General features: G+C 40.9%; 1 protein-coding gene across 2 annotated transcripts in view; it reads left to right on the top strand.

Annotated features, from left to right (window-relative positions):
• The window catches only part of fam189a1 (family with sequence similarity 189 member A1), an 85,845-nt gene that overhangs the window by 50,892 nt on the left and 17,416 nt on the right, over positions 1-17,537 (top strand). For both annotated transcript variants that reach the window (XM_070967962.1, XM_070967955.1), the window contains exon 3: positions 15,337-15,447. In XM_070967962.1, coding sequence (XP_070824063.1) covers positions 15,337-15,447 — 111 coding nt within the window. The remainder of the gene's footprint in view (positions 1-15,336; positions 15,448-17,537) is intronic.

Genomic DNA, 17,537 nt, shown 5'->3' with positions numbered 1-17,537 from the left:
ATGAGTTGCTCTAATATTGCTGTACACCTTCACTTGTCAAAGGAATACGAGGCTTCAGGATTGTTTGTAGGATTGCTGGACTACTTTAATCTTACCAGTCCCTCTGGAGCTCTTCTTTATTCATCATGAATAATCACTTCCTGGCAGATAAAAACAAACTTCAGCTCTAATATTTATTCACACTCAGGGCTTTCAGCTTTCATTTTCTCTCGTCAATGATCAAGAAGCAGTAAAAACTGATGTTGCTAATGATTGTGTTCTGTCTTTGTAGCATAGCACTAGTTCGTGTGGTATGTTTCTTTATTTCTGGCCTGCAGGAATGGCAGTATAACGTAGTCTGGTGCTGTCAAACACTGGCTCAGCCATCTCAGCCTGAACCGTACATGCACACATTTATGAGCACTGACATGTACACACACTTCAGTCAACACAGCAAACGCAGCTACCTTCCTGTTTTATCGTCTCAACCTGAAAAAGACAACAATCCCAGAACAACTGAATACCCTGTAACTGTGTTTTGTAGGAATTTGCCAGCATATCGTTTTTTTTTTATGCCAAAATTACTTAATATACAAAGTGATCTCTGTAATTATTCTATCCAAAGATGGAGTTAGAAGATATGCTACTTACCATAAGTGTATTTGATATTGTACGGAGTGCACATCACACATTTCTTGTTCAGTCAGAGACATCATTTATAGCAGACAGATCAACAGTAAGATTTGGCAGAAAAGGCTTCTCTTTTTAAGGAGCTCTTCGAGAATATGAGCAGCAATGAGCTGCTACCTACTTGCATGAGCTACTGAAATCCCCCTTAATGCACACACATAAAACATGAAATCTTTGTAAAAAATCAATGATACCAAAAACTTCCAGCATCAAACTGAAGCTGCAGCATCAAACAGTATAAGGTTATAATAGCGAGAAGCGTTGTAATGGACACGCTCTTGAAGCAGAACAAAGGGAGGAATGCACTATGCTCATTTTCTTTATATTTATTCTTTTGAAATCACTGAGGGTGCTAACAGCAAGAGCAATATTCCATAGAATTCACATATCAGGCGAGGACACATTTTCCTCATCTTACATTTTGTATGAAGTGTAATATGTGAATTCTTCTGCTTTCCCAGTGGTCTAAATGCTGCCACTGCCGCCTGCCATTCTGTAATTAGGAAGCTGTGAAGAGACTTTGTTGTTGCTCCAGGCTCTAGGATTTTATTGCGACTGTAAGTGCACATGTACACCCACAAATGCACAACACATGCAGACATACAGTAGAGCCAGAGACATAAAACCAGCACTCAGGGACACGTGTCAGGGTGCACTGTGCTTCTGGAAAAAAAAAAAAAAAAAAAAAAAAAAGATATGTGTATACATATTTATATTGTTATATTTTTACTTTTTTAATAGCTTCTTTTTAATAGATGTGTCACGCACCAACCTCACCAAAACAAATTCCTTGTATGTGTAAAATCCTACTTGGCAATAAAGCTTTTTCTGATTCTGACATATCACACATATTTCACATATATGACTTAGACGGTTTCTTTATTGATCCCAATTTGGGAAGCCTCTGTGTTTGCATTACGTGTGTGTGTGTGTGTGTGTGTGTGTGTGTGTGTGTGTGTGTGTGTGTGTGCGTGTGTGTGTGTGTGTGCGTGCGCACGCGCGCATCTTCTGTCTCCTTCTTCCTTAGAGGCCTGTTATTCTCTGACTTGACCCAGATGGAGAGGCTTTTGTGGGTGATGTAGCCTACTGCCAACTGAGATGGGCCCCGTAGGACTACCTGTCAGAAGCTGCTAAAGGAAAACAGAGAGACAGGAAGTGTGTGTATCACACAGACAGACAGAGAGAAATAAAAACAAAAGTGCATATGTGTGCGACTGCGTGAGCTGAGTGGAAGGTGGTGTTTTGTGGTGGAGAGGCAGTGTACAAAGGACAGATCTGCAGGAGATGTTGCAATACTTTGAACAGCAGAAAGGCACTCAGAAATAGCTTTGGGATGGAATTGCTCCCCTTCACATGATCTCTGTAGGATTTTTTGATTTTATGGTTAGATTTTCTTTTGTGTTCTTTGAGTTATTTTACAGAGCTGGCTGGGGAGAAGGAGAAGCCCTGGAAGGAGAGCCAGCCTGATGTGCTATGATTTTATCGTTTGTACAGGAAAAGCTCAATCAGTGAAAGTTTAATAACTGCTCATTGGTATCCCAGCACACCTTAGATAGTAGCTGGCTTCTTTTAACTGAATTGATATGGAAATATAGAAGTGAGAAGACAGGCTTTCTCAAACCAGACTTCCATCCAAACGCAGTAAATTCATTCATCTCATCAGCAATGCTTGATTTTGCCTCAGTGTGTTACAATAGTTGACCATCCATGTAATCAAACACAGTCTTAGTCAACTGCAAGTGGAATAATTCAAGCTCTGTTTTGGCCTCCACCAGCTGGCAGTGACAGCTGTGCATCGAGAGTGAAGAAATAGAAAATGTGGGACAAAGAAATGCATTCAATGACAGATGTGTAATTCTTGATATAAGATAGAGAAGATTTTCACCATGTACATTTTTTACTCAGAAATTTGTCGCACAAATTTTAAGCATTTATCCACACGATTTATAACTCAGGGGTCTGAATCAGGTGTGGGATGAGTTCCTGTAGTGAAGATCGCACTCTCTCTCCACACAAAGGACCTTTTTTCACTGAAATTCAGTGTGATTGGGCATTTCCATTCATCCCTGTTCCTGTCACATTTTAAATGGACGAGGAAAAATAAAGAGCAACATATAAAAAGGAGATTTATACCATGAGATAGTGGCACTGCTGTGATGTGGCCGTAGGCAAAGGAACAGAGGCAGAGACTGAAGCTTTGGGTTTGTTTTGATAAATTTTCTTTGGTCCTCGGCCAAGAAAAAATATTTTCCCGTTGCTAAGCAACATCCTTTTGCATCTTTCCAGCATCCTTTGTTAAATCTTAAAATTCATTTTGGCTCAGTGTGGATGTTTATCTAAATGTGTTCAAGTTTTTCTAACTCCAACTGCACTTCTAGTGACAGAAATGTTCGAAGACGCTCATCTGTTCGTCATCTCTCATGACAGAAGATAACAGAAAATCTAAATTCAAATGCAATCTCATCTTCTCTTCAGACAAATAACTCCCTGTTGGTGCTTCTTTGTTGCGTTGAAAGCTGTTTAGCAGGTGCCATTGCAATATTTGGTTAATTAAGTATAATAAAAGAGAGGACACCTTGCTCAAGTGGCCAGGTACAAATATTCTGTGATTATAAGCTCTTGTGGAGTGTTTCTCATCCAATCACAAAGCAGCGTGAGCAGCAAATGCTGTATAATTAACCATAAATGGCAGCTGTTAATGTGAGCTGTGTTAACCTGGTGCACAGAGCTGAAGTGTCTTGCTCAGGGACACTTAAGCAGGGTGGCTGTCTGCCAACATGAAGGCTTCACCCCGAGTGCTCCTTTTGAAGACTGGCCTCTCTAAAGCCACCTCGCTGCCAGCCTGAATAAAGAGTGTGTGTTACTTCTGTAGACACCAGACAAGCTGAAAGAACGACTACAAGGATGTGTGTGTGCTGCAGGAGTGTTTTCCCCTCCGGTCACAGTTTGCCTGTCACCTCTGGTCAGTTTGCATTAGCGCTACCACCCTCCGTCTCCCACTGCTCCTCGGATCACCTCCTGTCTTCTCACGCTGTGTATCTGCCAAGAAGGCATTCAAATGAGAGTCAGAAAGAGTCAGAGCATCTTTGTTCTAATAACAAACTTCACTCTGAACAGCTGAAAGAAGGAAGAGGGTGATTAAAAAAGCCTCTTTGGAGCAGTGATTCCCACCCAGGGGGAGCTCACTCACATCACCCCTCAGTAGTTCCACTGTAGTGTGTGAACTGTGTCAGATAAGTGGCTCGTCCTCAGGAAACGAGGTGCTACTGAGACTCTGTTCACACCTGTCGTTAGCTTGCGTCTTGGGTGATACGATCACACGCGGACAGCTCTGAATACACCGGTTCACACCTGGTATTACAACGTATCGCCACAAGCATCTCGAGTGACCGCCTGTGATGGGATCCCTGCTCTATATGCAAAGAAATTATTTTAATTTATTCCTCAGCCCAAATGGAAATCTGACTGCGTGTTTCGTGTGTCCTCCATCCGAGAAAATCCATCTTGCCTGTTGTTGTGTCTTCTTCTTGGTGACCGAATGTGGTCTGAACAATCAGATCTCAGTGCATCCTCAATGCGTCTTAGGAACTTCCACAGCTGTCCGCTTGTGATCAGATCACCCAAGAGGCATGTTGATACCAGCAAGTCGTATTTGAGCCTTAACCTAACCAAATCTAACTATAGTGTTATCGCAGTATTAACTGATGATATTTTGAAAGGCACAGATAAATTATGCCCTCCTATCTTCCCTGTGAACTTTCTAGAGACACAAGAGAAGGAACACCTTTCTTTTTGGCTTCCCTAAATAGCGTGAGAGTGTGAAGGTGTGTGAATGGTAATTGCAAATGGTAAAAGAAATTTTGCTTTGTTTCTTGAGGTTATGGCTATATTACAGAAGGGTATTACACCCAGTGATTTTAACCAATTTACTATTCCAATTATGATATAATCACAGAGACAGACTAGTTTGATAGGGATTTTTTTTTCCACCTTTCTCAACAGACAAGCTATTTTTGGGTGTAATAACAAGAAGTATCTCATCACTGCTTTCGCCTATATCTAGAGTCCTTCTTCCGCCTTAACTTTGTTTATTTTTATTTTGTTGTCTTTCAAAGTCAGCTGTTGAAATTCATTTCATTCTACTCATGTGATGACATTAAAGGAGCTGCATTGAATATGAATAAAAGGAAACAATATGAGATGTGCTTTGCTCCACACAGAAAAAAAAATGGTGATCTGCTCTGCTGTTTCCCACAAAGACTTTAAGATGTCCCCCTTGAGGCAATTTAGGAAGCCGAATTCTCCTTTTTTTCTTGAGTCCTCTCCCCTGCATTTATATCAAATTGTTTCTCTCATCATATAAAAGCCTATAGGAACCATCTTTGATTCTTTATTTCTATCTTTTACACCCTCTTATTCTGCATAAAATGACAGGAAGTGACCGGTAAGGGATCGGACAAAGGGACGAGTGTGAGAGAAAGCCAGGCAGAGTGTGAAAAAGCACGGTTGGCTCGATGAACAGGAGCCTTTCTGCTCGAGATAATGCCTGATGAATGATGTCCTCGCCTAAGGCCCTGAGAAGCAGGAAGTGTGGCTCCATATTAATTAGAATATGAATTAAATAGACTCCTTTATCTGATGGCTCATAGGAGCGAGAGCAGCATAATCCAGGCAGTAGCAGCGGCATCAGAGGTGTTTCAGCAAATAGTCACAGCTCAGGTCACATTGCTCTCCTTCAGACATTGTGACCATTTACAACTTAAAATACAAAGTCAAAGAGTTGTTGGCTTTGTTTATTGGTTCATTTAACTTCTTATAACATACAAATATGGATTTGTTATATTTACAGGGAAAGACGCAACAGAAAAACACATCGCTCAGCAGAAGTAAATGCCTCTCAGTGTGATGCTGTTTGCCAACAAATTACAAAATTGGCTATTTGAATTGCATTTGAAAACTTTCAAAACAGTGTGCGAAATAGAGTATGTCTCAGGGTGTCTAGGACCCTTTAATGTTTAGCAATACTGGAAGTTTATGTGCACACTGAAATGCTGAAAGTTAAGGAGCGTGCAGGAGTTGCTATTGATATATAGCTCAGATGGTTACCCCCTTTCTTTAAAAGTCTGTATGGCAAAACAGGGCTACCTACTCTCTGTAATGCTATACTGTGGCACAAAGGTACTTTCTACTTAATGTCAGCATGCTTCATGCTAGCAAATGCAATGCTGACATACATTTTAACCAGGTCCAATGGTAATTGGTATTAACCATCATTTTGACCTGATGATGGCGCTAGGTGAAAAGTTGAAGGATCACTGTTGTTACTACAATTCATCCTTAAAGCGGACAGAAACCTCTATACCAAATTTGATGGCAAGTTTCAAAGTCAACCTGCTGGTGGTACTAGAGGAAAAGTCAGGAGATCACCAGCGTCAGTTGACTTCATCATCAGGTGACCATGAATGACTGTATATAATTTCCTGGCAACTCATGCAATAGTTACAGAGATATTTTAGTCTGGACCAAAGTGGCGGACCAACTGAGTGACCGGCAGTGCCATACAGCCGAGAGAAAGAGAGTGTTGTTACCTACTTGCATACATAACTGCCATAAGTCTTCTTGCAGAAGACTACACAGAAGAATACAAGAATCACAGCCTGTATTGTCTTGTGTGTAATATGTTTTACATCATTATTACTCACTTATGGAGACGTCATCTTTGATTGGAATGAACCTCCAGGAGTAAGCAGCATCTTTTACAAAGTTCCTGCCTTACTTACGTGCAGCAGGAGAGCCTGCTGGGACCAAGTTCATTACAGGCCTGTCTCATTACAGCAGCCCCACCACCACCATAGCAGAGCCTCCTTGTTTTAGCTCTTTAGAGGTCAGTGGTTGATTAGAATGCTGAGACCTGGAGGCTAATCAGCTACTGACCCTCAGGGTGATACTGTCTTTCATGGTCTTATTTAATCAATAAATGTTAGCACTGGCACTGCAATGAACTCCTCTACCTCCTTATACAGAGCATCTCTAGTTCCTGTATATACACTGCCTGTCTGGTTACCTATTATCTATCCTGTCCTCATGTGGATGTTTGGAGGCAGAGGGCCAAAAAGGCCAAAGGTTAAATAAAAAGAACTAGTTCAGCACGTTTGATGTAGATCTCACGGCTCATCTGCCAATAAAAAGTGTTGGACTGTAACTTCCACATGATGTCTCTAACCACAGGAACTAATCCATCACGTCCTGTGGAGATGCAGTCTGACATGATGTCAACATAACTACACATCAAAGCCGACAAGGTCAAGGGGCAGCAACTTCAAAAAAAGAAAAAGAAAACATCTGGTGTTCTTTCCTGACAACAAAGAACAATTAGATATAGCCGACAGGAAAATCAAAAGCGAGTTTTAATGCTGTGTAGAAACATCACTTCTTAGAGCTGACAGCGTGCACAGGCTCACTATCTCACTTTCATTATCTTTTTCAATGGGAGCTACATCAACCTACTGAAGCAAGATGCTCTTAAAATGACACTTTGTCATGAATTTAATCTTCACGCCATCCTTCCGCTGTGCAGTCTTGCAATGCTTAGAATGAGCTAATTTGTGTGCTGTCTTCTACTGCGTTTTCCTTTTTGTGTTAATTTGGGTTTTCTGCTCGCTGCACTCACCATTGAAACCTGAGATTCTCATCCGTGTGTTTGTTGGGGTAGAATTATAGTTTCTGCAAATGTATGCATATCCAGGTATCTCTTAACACATGAATGCGGGTTGAAAGTGATGTGCTGCTCCTGTGATGAAGCTATTCCCCAGCAGGATTAGGGCTCTGTGGAAGTCATTACGTCTGGTTTAGTGTGATGTCCCCTGGGTTCTGCTGCAGAGAGTTAGTATCAACACCTCCATTGTTTATTTGGACCGGCACTGAACTCGGGGTCACTCCACTCCAATCACAGCTAATCCTGGTGATGAGGTCTGAACGCAAACACACACCCATATGCACACATGCATGCATAAATATACACCAGGACCCTTGGTGGGAGGAGGGAAGAGAAAGGTAGAAAGTTACTTCAGTTGGTGGCAGAAACCAATGAGAACCAACTGTTGCATCCCTGGATTTGCTTCTCTTGTGTGTTTATACAGGCAGTAGGAGGGACACCAGGGGAAACACATTGTTATCTTTACTGATTGTGGCTTAACCCCCAGGTTGTGTATTTTAACATATTTTTGCATGACGTTAAGTAGCAGAGAATTTCATCAGATCTAATGCCACTGTTTCCTTGTGATCAGTCTTCACTAATGATCTCTTACTGTCCTTAACGTGTCTCTGTAGAGGCAGAGGATTGATACATGGCGTCAGAGGGAAACTGAATCAGAGCGTTTGTGATCTGCCGAGCACAAGCAAAAACAAAACATTGCTTCCGACTCTTGTGGCTCCGGGATAATTGAAAATAAACAGCCTTGTGTCGCAGTGCTGCTGCAGACTAAATACTAATTTGTGCTGCAGTCAAAGGAAGCACACAGTGTTTCAAATTTCCTTTTATACGATTCCCATCTGAACAGAACTTCCCAATCTTTAGTTACTTGACACTGAGGCGCCTCCGAAGGATTAAACCCTGGCTGTATGTCATGATGTCCTCTCAACAAGGCTTATTTGATTGTTGTCGTTTCACACAGTGCAGTCACTCTTTACTACTTGGGAACTCTTCAGTATGAACCCATATCTCATTGTCATACCACATTAGCATTATCGACTGCCGTGGACCTGGACCTCTCCCAGGCAGCCATTCAGCCATGGCGGCCTGCGCCTGCCTGACACACCAGGTTTGGCTGCTTGACCCCAGTTTTGGAGGAGTGGAAGTAAATGGGGCAACAACTGATGATTTTCATTAGTGATTAATCTGCAGATGATTTTCTCCATACTCTGGAGTCTATTTATTGGTGAATACACTGAGCATGTTTCACATATAACATAACTTTATTTATATATCATGTGGAGACAAGCTGAGAAAAGCAGTTGAAAGTGCTCATGTGGCATTTTCACAAAAAAAATATTAATATTTTACTGATTCACAGGCATTCATGTACTTTGAACCAGGTATTATAGTCTTATTTATTGCATTCTTACCTTGAACTGTTCTATAGTAATATTTTCTAGGAATATTTTGAAGGATTAGCACTAACTACTTATAAATGTGTATCGGCACCTATGTCATTTTACCTTATTATTTTTTTAGATTTGGCTCTCTGTCAGCTTTGTACTTTGTCAAACTGAAGTAATGATAAGTCAGACTTGTAGCAAAATGAATGCATAGAAAGTCAGCAAAAACAAACCAAGACGACTCCAGAGACATAAAAACCAACAAGATGTCTTCAAATGACTTGTCTTGTCAGAGCAACAGTACCAAACCTAAATGTGTTTAACTATGATATCAAAAAGCAAAAAGCAGCAAATTCTCAAGTCCAATTTCTCAATCCAGGGAATATTTGTTGTTTGGCAAGATTTTCCTCAAAAATGGCTTAAACAATAAATGCATTATGAAAACTGTTGCCAGTTTTTCACTGATAAACTAATGAAGTAATTGTTCTACTCTAGACATGAGCACTTGCTTTAAGTTTGATGAAGTTGATCAGTACGGAGCCCCTAGAGTGCCACGAAGAAAAAAAATATATCTTGCGCACGAGATACTAAAACGTGCAAACGAAATATTAAATCGAGTGCAAGATTTAGCTAAAACGTGTGCACGAGATGCTAAAACGTGCGCTTGCGATACAGCTATTTCCCTCGCTTTGACCTGTCCGACTTGGCACGAACATTAAGTCAACAGAGAGCTCCTGTGGTTGTCACACATGCTAAAACTGCACTACATGCATTCTTGAAGCTGTGAGGTTTGTAAGGAGGATATACTGTGAAGTGCATAACATGCTATGGTTTGCACCTTTGATGCATCTTTGATAAGCTTTTATATTGTCAGAATTTCATCATCTGTCATGCTCCATGAAGTAAAAGCAGATAATCTGTGGAACTAATACATGCGTGAAGGTTGTTTTGCACAAGGTTATTTTTATACATCTGTATTTTACTGAGTGCTTGGGTTTGTTTGCGATGCTCACAGCAACATAATGTCTGTTAACACTGAATTAATGGCAGACTCTGTCACGTTGGGTCCGTGTTATTGCAATGAGTGCGTGGATATATATCTTTGCAAACTTGTCATCCACAAATGTATTACCACCATAATAACACGAGCAGACAAAATTGCCCCTTACACATTGTCAGATTTGCACCAAATATGATGCCTCCAGCCTCAAGGTTTAATAACTTGGACAGCTTTTAGTGTAATGCATATTGCCTAATCTGCACCTATATGTAGATATAATGTATAACGTCTTGTTGTAATGTAGTACGTGGTAGATGTGCATGCTTCGGGCTGTATACTATAATATGAATACTATATATTCATACATTTTTCCTTAAAACGCAGCAGACATTGTCAGCTGATGATGCATGAGCCCCCCTTGTCCTCCATTCATAATTCTTTTAAATGTATTTGTATTACTTATTCGTTGACTTACAAGGAAACAAAGAAAGCCCTTGACTGTTTGCTGCTCCATCAGTCCAGTGTCCCCTCTGAGATCCTTATCTCTGACTCGAGCTTCTTCAAATAAACAGAGGTGATGAATGAGTTTTTTTGTTGTTGTTGGTGGTGGCAACACAGACAGATGGGGAGAGCTGCAGAACAGAAAGACGAGACGCGTTTGAATTACTGGCATGCGAGCATCTATTTTTGCCCGAGACTTGTGTCTGTTTAGAAAAATGTGTTGAAGGCGAGCTGTAAATGCTAATGTTCACAGTTTGTGTAAACTGTTGAATTGATATTGTTTTGCATACATTTTCCAAACCCACTGAAACTCCACACACACAAACTTTGACAGGCTGTTGTTTCCATTAGAAGACTGATACCACTCACGTCTGTGCATTAGATGTAACGCCACAGCTCGCAGCTGGTAAGCACTAAGACTGGAAACAGCTGTTAACAGTTAGCCTGTTTCTGTCCAAAGGTACAAAATCCACCTCTAAAGCTCACTGATTGAAATGTCGTATCTTGTTTCTTTAATCAAAAATCCTAATAGGAAATTGTCATTTCACCCGCTGGCTGTAAGCTTATACTTAACAGACAGCGGCATCAATCCTTTAACTCTCCACCAGATTTCCAAAAATGCTGAACCTTTGCTTTAAATGTGCCCATGGAGTTTTCTTTTACATTTGCTGTTCACTCATATGAATCCTTGAGATCTAACGAATGTATTTTATTTATTTAATCTTGCATTGTTTGAATACACATTTCATAGCTAGCAGGCTTCCTCTTCTCTGCCTTTATGGACACATTGCTGCATTTCTTGGCACATTACCGCCACTTGTAGATCAGTTGTGTGATGTGAAACCATTGGCCACCAACTGTGTCTTCTGTGAATGCGTATGTCCTTGCGCGTGAGAACAAGCAAAACATGGAGCCACTCATAAAAGTATTGCCCCATAGTGCTACTCCACAGGGTCCCTTTAAGATTACACGCCTGTCCACGCAGGCTACCTCACTGCACCTCTCCAATGCGCATAAGAACAAAACTCTAACCAGATTTTTTATATATGGTCCATCCAAACTATTTTTTCTGCAGTTTGAAAAAGTACTGCAGCTGGGTGAAGGATGGGCTAAAGCCAAATGGTTTTCACCTCAGTGACAGTTATGGAGAATTACAGCGATACACCTGAACCTTGAGTCTTATATTGTAATCCATGAGTGTGTGTCATGGAGATGAATGTTGATTGTATTGTCCTCCGCAGTGAGCGTTAAACGATGCGATGATGACATGCAGTGTAAATCTGCCTCGGCTGTTACGGCGACAGGGTGGCGTGTGCATAGCTGTGTGTGTGTGTTTTCCTCTTTGACATGCAGAGGGCAGCGCAGCAGTAATTAATGACTAGTTGCTAAATGGTGCTATGTGATCCTACATGATAATGAGAAGGCATCGGTGCGGGGCCAGGCGTGACAATCAGCTCAGCAGAGGGAGAGTGTGAGGGACGCACAGGCGACACCCAGCTTCACGCAGGCCTGGAGAGGACTGATTGGATATGAAAAGGATTTATTGTGGGGTCTTTTCACCATTGTTCTATAAAAACACAATTTAGTAGAGTTTCTGAATCAGCCGGGCAGCGGTGGCATCATCTTTGTTGTTTCATGGCTGTGAGCTTTTATTGTAGCTGTAATTTACAATGAAGTGTAATTGGAGGATCTGACACAGATTTATAGAAGAGATATGCAAATGCACACAACAAAAAATTGAACATCCCTTTAAAGCGGCATGATATAATGGCAGCGCACTCCAGCAGTCACTGGAGCTTTGATGAAGAGAGATTGTTTTCCCCTCAGTTGGAATTGTAGCTGGTTATTGTTTGAGATGCAGCATTGTGTCAGACTGGCTCAGCTGGAAACCCAGAGAGGTTTCATTAAAATACTAAGTTATGGCCTGTGTGTCAGCACAGGAGCTTTTACTGTCATTGGTTTGTGCATTACAATATCCTCGTTGTGATAGTTATTGTCTCAGCATCATTCAAGTTAAACGCTCCTGCACTCCCGAGTGAACTATTGATGATGCTTTCTGCTTGTTCACTGCTGCAGAGCAGCACTCTGAAAATGTTAACTATTACTGTCACTCATGGTAATCAATAGTATATGAGCCAGTCGGGATGTTATGACAAAAATCTGTCTCTCTCTGGATGTACTAGTGGTTACAGCGTTCCTCTGCAATACTAAACATTTTCACATTGAAGAGCACTCAGATTTGCTTGTTGCATCCTGCATAAAAAGAAATTAATCCAAGTCGGCAGTAAAAAGTGTCTGAATATTTTGAAGTGTAAAGGCATTAGTGGTATTTCATAACTTCTGCTTTTTCACAAATCTCAACATGCATCACTGTGAATGGGGAGAAACACTGTTCATTAATTTAAAATGGGCCCACCACAGTCAGAGGCAGATGTCATCAGTCTGGTTGAGAAACTTCAGCCAGAGTTTATCACAGTGTCAAGTCATATCTGTTACTTAGAGCAACATCATAATGCATCAAATTAAATTAACCTGCTGTCAAGGTGATGCTTCATCACCTTGCTCACAAGCCCCTTTGATCCCGTTTTCTTATGCGGATTAAATTTACTTGACAGAACATGACACAAGTGATTCAGTAATGTTGACAATGTATTTCGCCATCACTCAGCCTTCTTGTAAACACCATCTTCCAAGAGAAAGAAGTGTCCCATTTCCCTTTTTTATTACCTACTTCAGCTTTAAAGCTGGAAATATCATCTTATTCCACGTTGACGCTGTCATTGTTTGGGAGGCATGAAGCTCGCTCACTGCTATTTGATGATCTTTTTAAATTTTTAAAGTTCGATTGGGTGAAACAACAGTTTCAGTTCAGTTGGTTTCAGTCTCTATTGCAGTCCCAGTTTGTGATTCAGTTTGAGAAAACAGGTCAACTTTATGTAAAATCTTGCCAGATAAGTCTGGATAATGTGTTTCTACATGTCATGCATCATTGGTCACTGGGTACATACGCCATGAATTTTGGGATCATGATAAATTAATACATCAGCGTTTCTCTAAGAGAGCGGCTCAACAGTCCAGAAACACAGGACGCAAAATGAATATGCTGATTAAAATTTTGATAGCTCATAAATATATATTTATGCTGTTGAGTAAATGTCCTTGTTTTAAGGATATTTGTTTATTTTATGGTGTTATGCATAAAATGAAGTCTGTCCTGGCCAAATTGTGTCATGTAACAGAAACATCACAAAAGAGAAAATAAGATTCTTTTTTTGTGCTGAATTAAACGCAGTACAAAGACAATATATTTGATGTTTTATCCCATCAACTTCATTTATTTTTGTAAATATCTGCTTATTCTGAACTTGATGCAGCAACATGTTTCAGACATGTTGGGACAGGAGCAACTAAAGACTGGGAAAGATGTGGAGTGCACCTGTTTGGAACATTCCACAGGTAAACAGGTTTATTGGTAACAGGTGATAGTATCATGATTGGGTATGAAAGGGGCATCACTGAAAGGCTCAGTCATTCACAAGCAGGGATGGAGAGAGGTTCACCATTTTGTGAACACATGATTGCATGACGGATTTCACTACATGGGCTCAGGAACACTTTTGAAATAGGTTTGTTTGCAAATGATTGCATTCTTTTTTTCTTTACGTTTTACACCGCGGCCCAACTTCTTTGGAATTGGGGTTGTAGAAAATCACTGCACAGCTGAGTTCTCTTCCCAGAGGCTTGATTACATTCTCATGCAGCGGATCATCCAGAGAAACAGACAGCTGATATCACATTCAAATGAAATGCTAATTAATCAGACCTACTCATCCTCACCACCAATGCACCATGGGACCACAGAGTCTTGTTCTGTCTGTCTTGCTGCCCGTCTTCTCTTCTTCTCTGTCACTGTCTATTAGCGACTGTCTCGTTCCTTTTATTTTTTAATTTTTTTATTTGTTGTCTGCATTTTCATTGTTTTCTCTTTCTCTGATCCTCCTCTTTGCCATCCAGAGAGGTGCTCCTCAAGCTCGCCCATCAGCCTCTCAATCTTTCAATTTTCTGCCATGGTGAAAAGCACTTAAAGTTATCGCTCCATCTGTTTATTACATGCCACCTCCACTTCCTTCTCCACCCCCTTTTCCCTCTCTCCTCCTCTCCATCTGTGTATGTGTGTTCTCAGCAACCTTTATATCTGTCAAACCTCTCCTGCTATTGCCCTTTTTGTCCTCCACCAACACTGCCCTGAGGTTTTTTGTAACACTTTGTAATTGCAAGCTTTAAAAATAGGCTATTATTGTGGTTTTTAATTAGATGGATCAATTATGAGCTTGTGAAACTCATCATGTTTCCACATAAACCAAGAAAACATTGGTGCCTGGTTTGCGATTTCCTTGACAGAGAGGGCTGGTTGTCTGTTTTAAATTCTTTTAAAACTCTTTCCGTTACACTTGACCTGTAATTTAAAGCACCAGAAATGGTCGCCATATTTCTGCTAACGGGATTGAAATCCACAGAGCTGTCAGCGAGGAAATAAAAAGAAACCCAGAGTAAAAGGGGGCAAAGGGGACGTTTGGAGTGAAAGTACATTATACCTAAACTGCCAGCTCTATCAGCTTGGAGCAAAGAGAAATATTAGCTCTGTGGAGACTGGTGTTAGTGTGTGTGTATGTGTGTCTAGTCTTTTATATTGACTGAAAGACATTAGCTGCTGTTCAGATGTCAAGGAAGACAGAAAGCATTGACAGTGGTGTTGAGGCTTTCGCTCCATCAGTAGGTGGTTTCTTGCATCTTTGGGTGAAAAGCTTTTCTGTAATTATGATCTCTCTCACCTTCAGACTCTGAAGGTCTGAGGAGAAACGCATTATTGATTCCTCTTGACATCAGTGCTAATTTCCTCTTTGGTGATCTGTTGAAATCAATTTGAGTGACGATTCATTAGCAAAGTACGCTGCGGCTATTACAGCCGCTTTCAAACATGATATCAGAAAGACCTAAGAGTTGAATCAGTGCTAGCAGGCTGCAACATTTTGACATTGTGTTGTCCTTTATCTCCCTCTCCGTCACAGATCACATTCTTCATGCTGCTGTCGGCAGTGTGTGTGATGCTCAACCTGGCGGGCTCCATCCTCTCCTGCCAGAATGCTCAGCTGGTCAACTCTCTGGAAGACTGCCAACTGGTGAGACCAACTGGAACTCAATTCTCCTGCTTTACACTCGGAAACATGTCCATCCTAACAAGTCATTTAACCTGGCTGTCATTTTGTGGAGGTTTATATATAGCTCTCTGACAGTGGAAGACATGGTACTCTTTCCAGTGTTCATCAGTATCTTAGACTTGACTTGGTCCACATTTGCCAAAATGTAATTGATAACAATGAAGAAAAACCAAAAGGGCTCAGGCCGGATGCAGTTATGTTTTACAAAATGTTTTTTTTAACATCACTGAGGCTCAGAGCGCTGCATTTACCCATTATATAGCATATAATATGCGTATAACATACTATACAATGAATGTTTGCTGTATGATGAAAACCTGTGGACCATGACTCCACCATAAGCCTGCAAACAAAGGTGAAAACTACAGGTTAAAGAGTTTATGTTTCAAATGAGTTGGATTCCTTTCAAGGCTGTAAAATGTCACATTGAAGTGCAAACTTTTGCTAAATTGTGTTGCTGTTACTGGTATCAAGTGGAAAACTATTAAGTCAGTGAGTAATAACCATGTGCTCATTATTGTCTACATATGAGTCAGCATTGAAATTCATGGATGTCGGCACATGGCAGGCTGACAGGCAGCACTTCTGTTCTGAACGGGCGGCAGAACTGAGTCAACATCAAAAGTAAACTGAACTGTTTGTCAGTTAGTGACTAATGGCTCGTGATTATCACGTCCATCTTTGCCAGAATCCAACATAGCTAAAATACAGATAAACAACTTTGAGTACTCCAGCTCCAGTCCTTCAGGTTTGGAGGATCAAAAGAGTAAAAAAAAAAAAAAAAAAGAGAGATGTTAAAATCAAAGCAGCAGAGACTTTAACTAATGTAGCTTTTTATCAAGGTGAGGAAGTTAACAGAACTTCCCTATCAAGCTGTTTTTTCCTTCTTTACGCAACTCCATCACTTAATTTGTACAACTAAGTGAAAAGCTATGAGTGCCTTTGAGGAAAGTGCTTGAAAATGTCCACCGTCATCCCCATTTTTAAACGATATCCCCCCTCTCTGTGACGCCGACCCTCACTTCAAAGTACTGTTATATAGTTGAGTTGAGTGGAAAACAGCTATGTGCTGCAGTTTCACGAGGCAATAAAAATAAGTGTGAATGTCAGAGACATTTACACAAGGTTTAACCTTTCTCAACTTCCCCGTGTTGTGCTGCTGGGCAATTTTTGAGTGTTTGAGTAATGGCAGACGGCGCTGGCATGTTTTTTTTAGATTTGAGTCCACATGTGTAAACACCACATTAGTTCCTATATTCTCCCACAATGCTGGATCCATTTCCCAACATGCAACCAAAAGCATCTTTTTTGTTTATATGTCAAACTGCACAACCCCAATTTGAAACACAGACTTTCTCCAAGCCAAGAAGATAGCTTCTGATGAAGACACAGATTGGTTTCTTAGATGTGATAGAGCTCCCCCATAGCCACAGAAGGCATTAAACAACCGTTTTACAAGATAAATGGATTGTAACTGTGTCAACGTTATGATATTCCTCTTTAATTGGAACTTAAAAGATGTTTTTCACAAGCAGTTTCCAAAAGATAGACACATGCTCTCCACACTCAAAAACAGGGCCTTTAAACATTACTGAGAATCCAGCACACTTCAAAATAAATGTATGAAGCTTTCCCTACTTGCAGCTGGTGATCAGAGGTAGTTGGACACAGAATGCTCGGTCTTCATTTTCATAATGAGACGCTAAGCTGATTTTTTAAGCCAAATTGCCAGGGGTTCGTATCTTTTTCATGACTGAAGAAGCCCCTTGTGGTTCATCCAGCACCAAACCCACTAACCCGACCACTTCTGTATTAGACGCAGCTTTTCTCCCTACACAAGTGGGACCAGCTGAGTAGACCAACTTCACTGCTGTATGTGGCTCCCCAAAGACCCTCCCCCAGTCGTGACAGAAATGTTAGCGTTCCTCCTCTCCTCTCCCCAATGTAATTAACCCATACTTGTTGGGTTCATGTCCTGCTTTCTCTCAATCTGGGACACATAGCAGAGGTACAGTGTGCTCTACCACGATCCCTCCCTTGGTACCTCCACA

Source organism: Chaetodon trifascialis, chromosome 1, assembly GCF_039877785.1.
Source record: "Chaetodon trifascialis isolate fChaTrf1 chromosome 1, fChaTrf1.hap1, whole genome shotgun sequence".
NCBI lineage: Eukaryota > Metazoa > Chordata > Actinopteri > Chaetodontiformes > Chaetodontidae > Chaetodon > Chaetodon trifascialis.
Note: the sequence above shows the minus strand (reverse complement) of the source record. Positions and strands in the feature narration are given on the sequence as shown.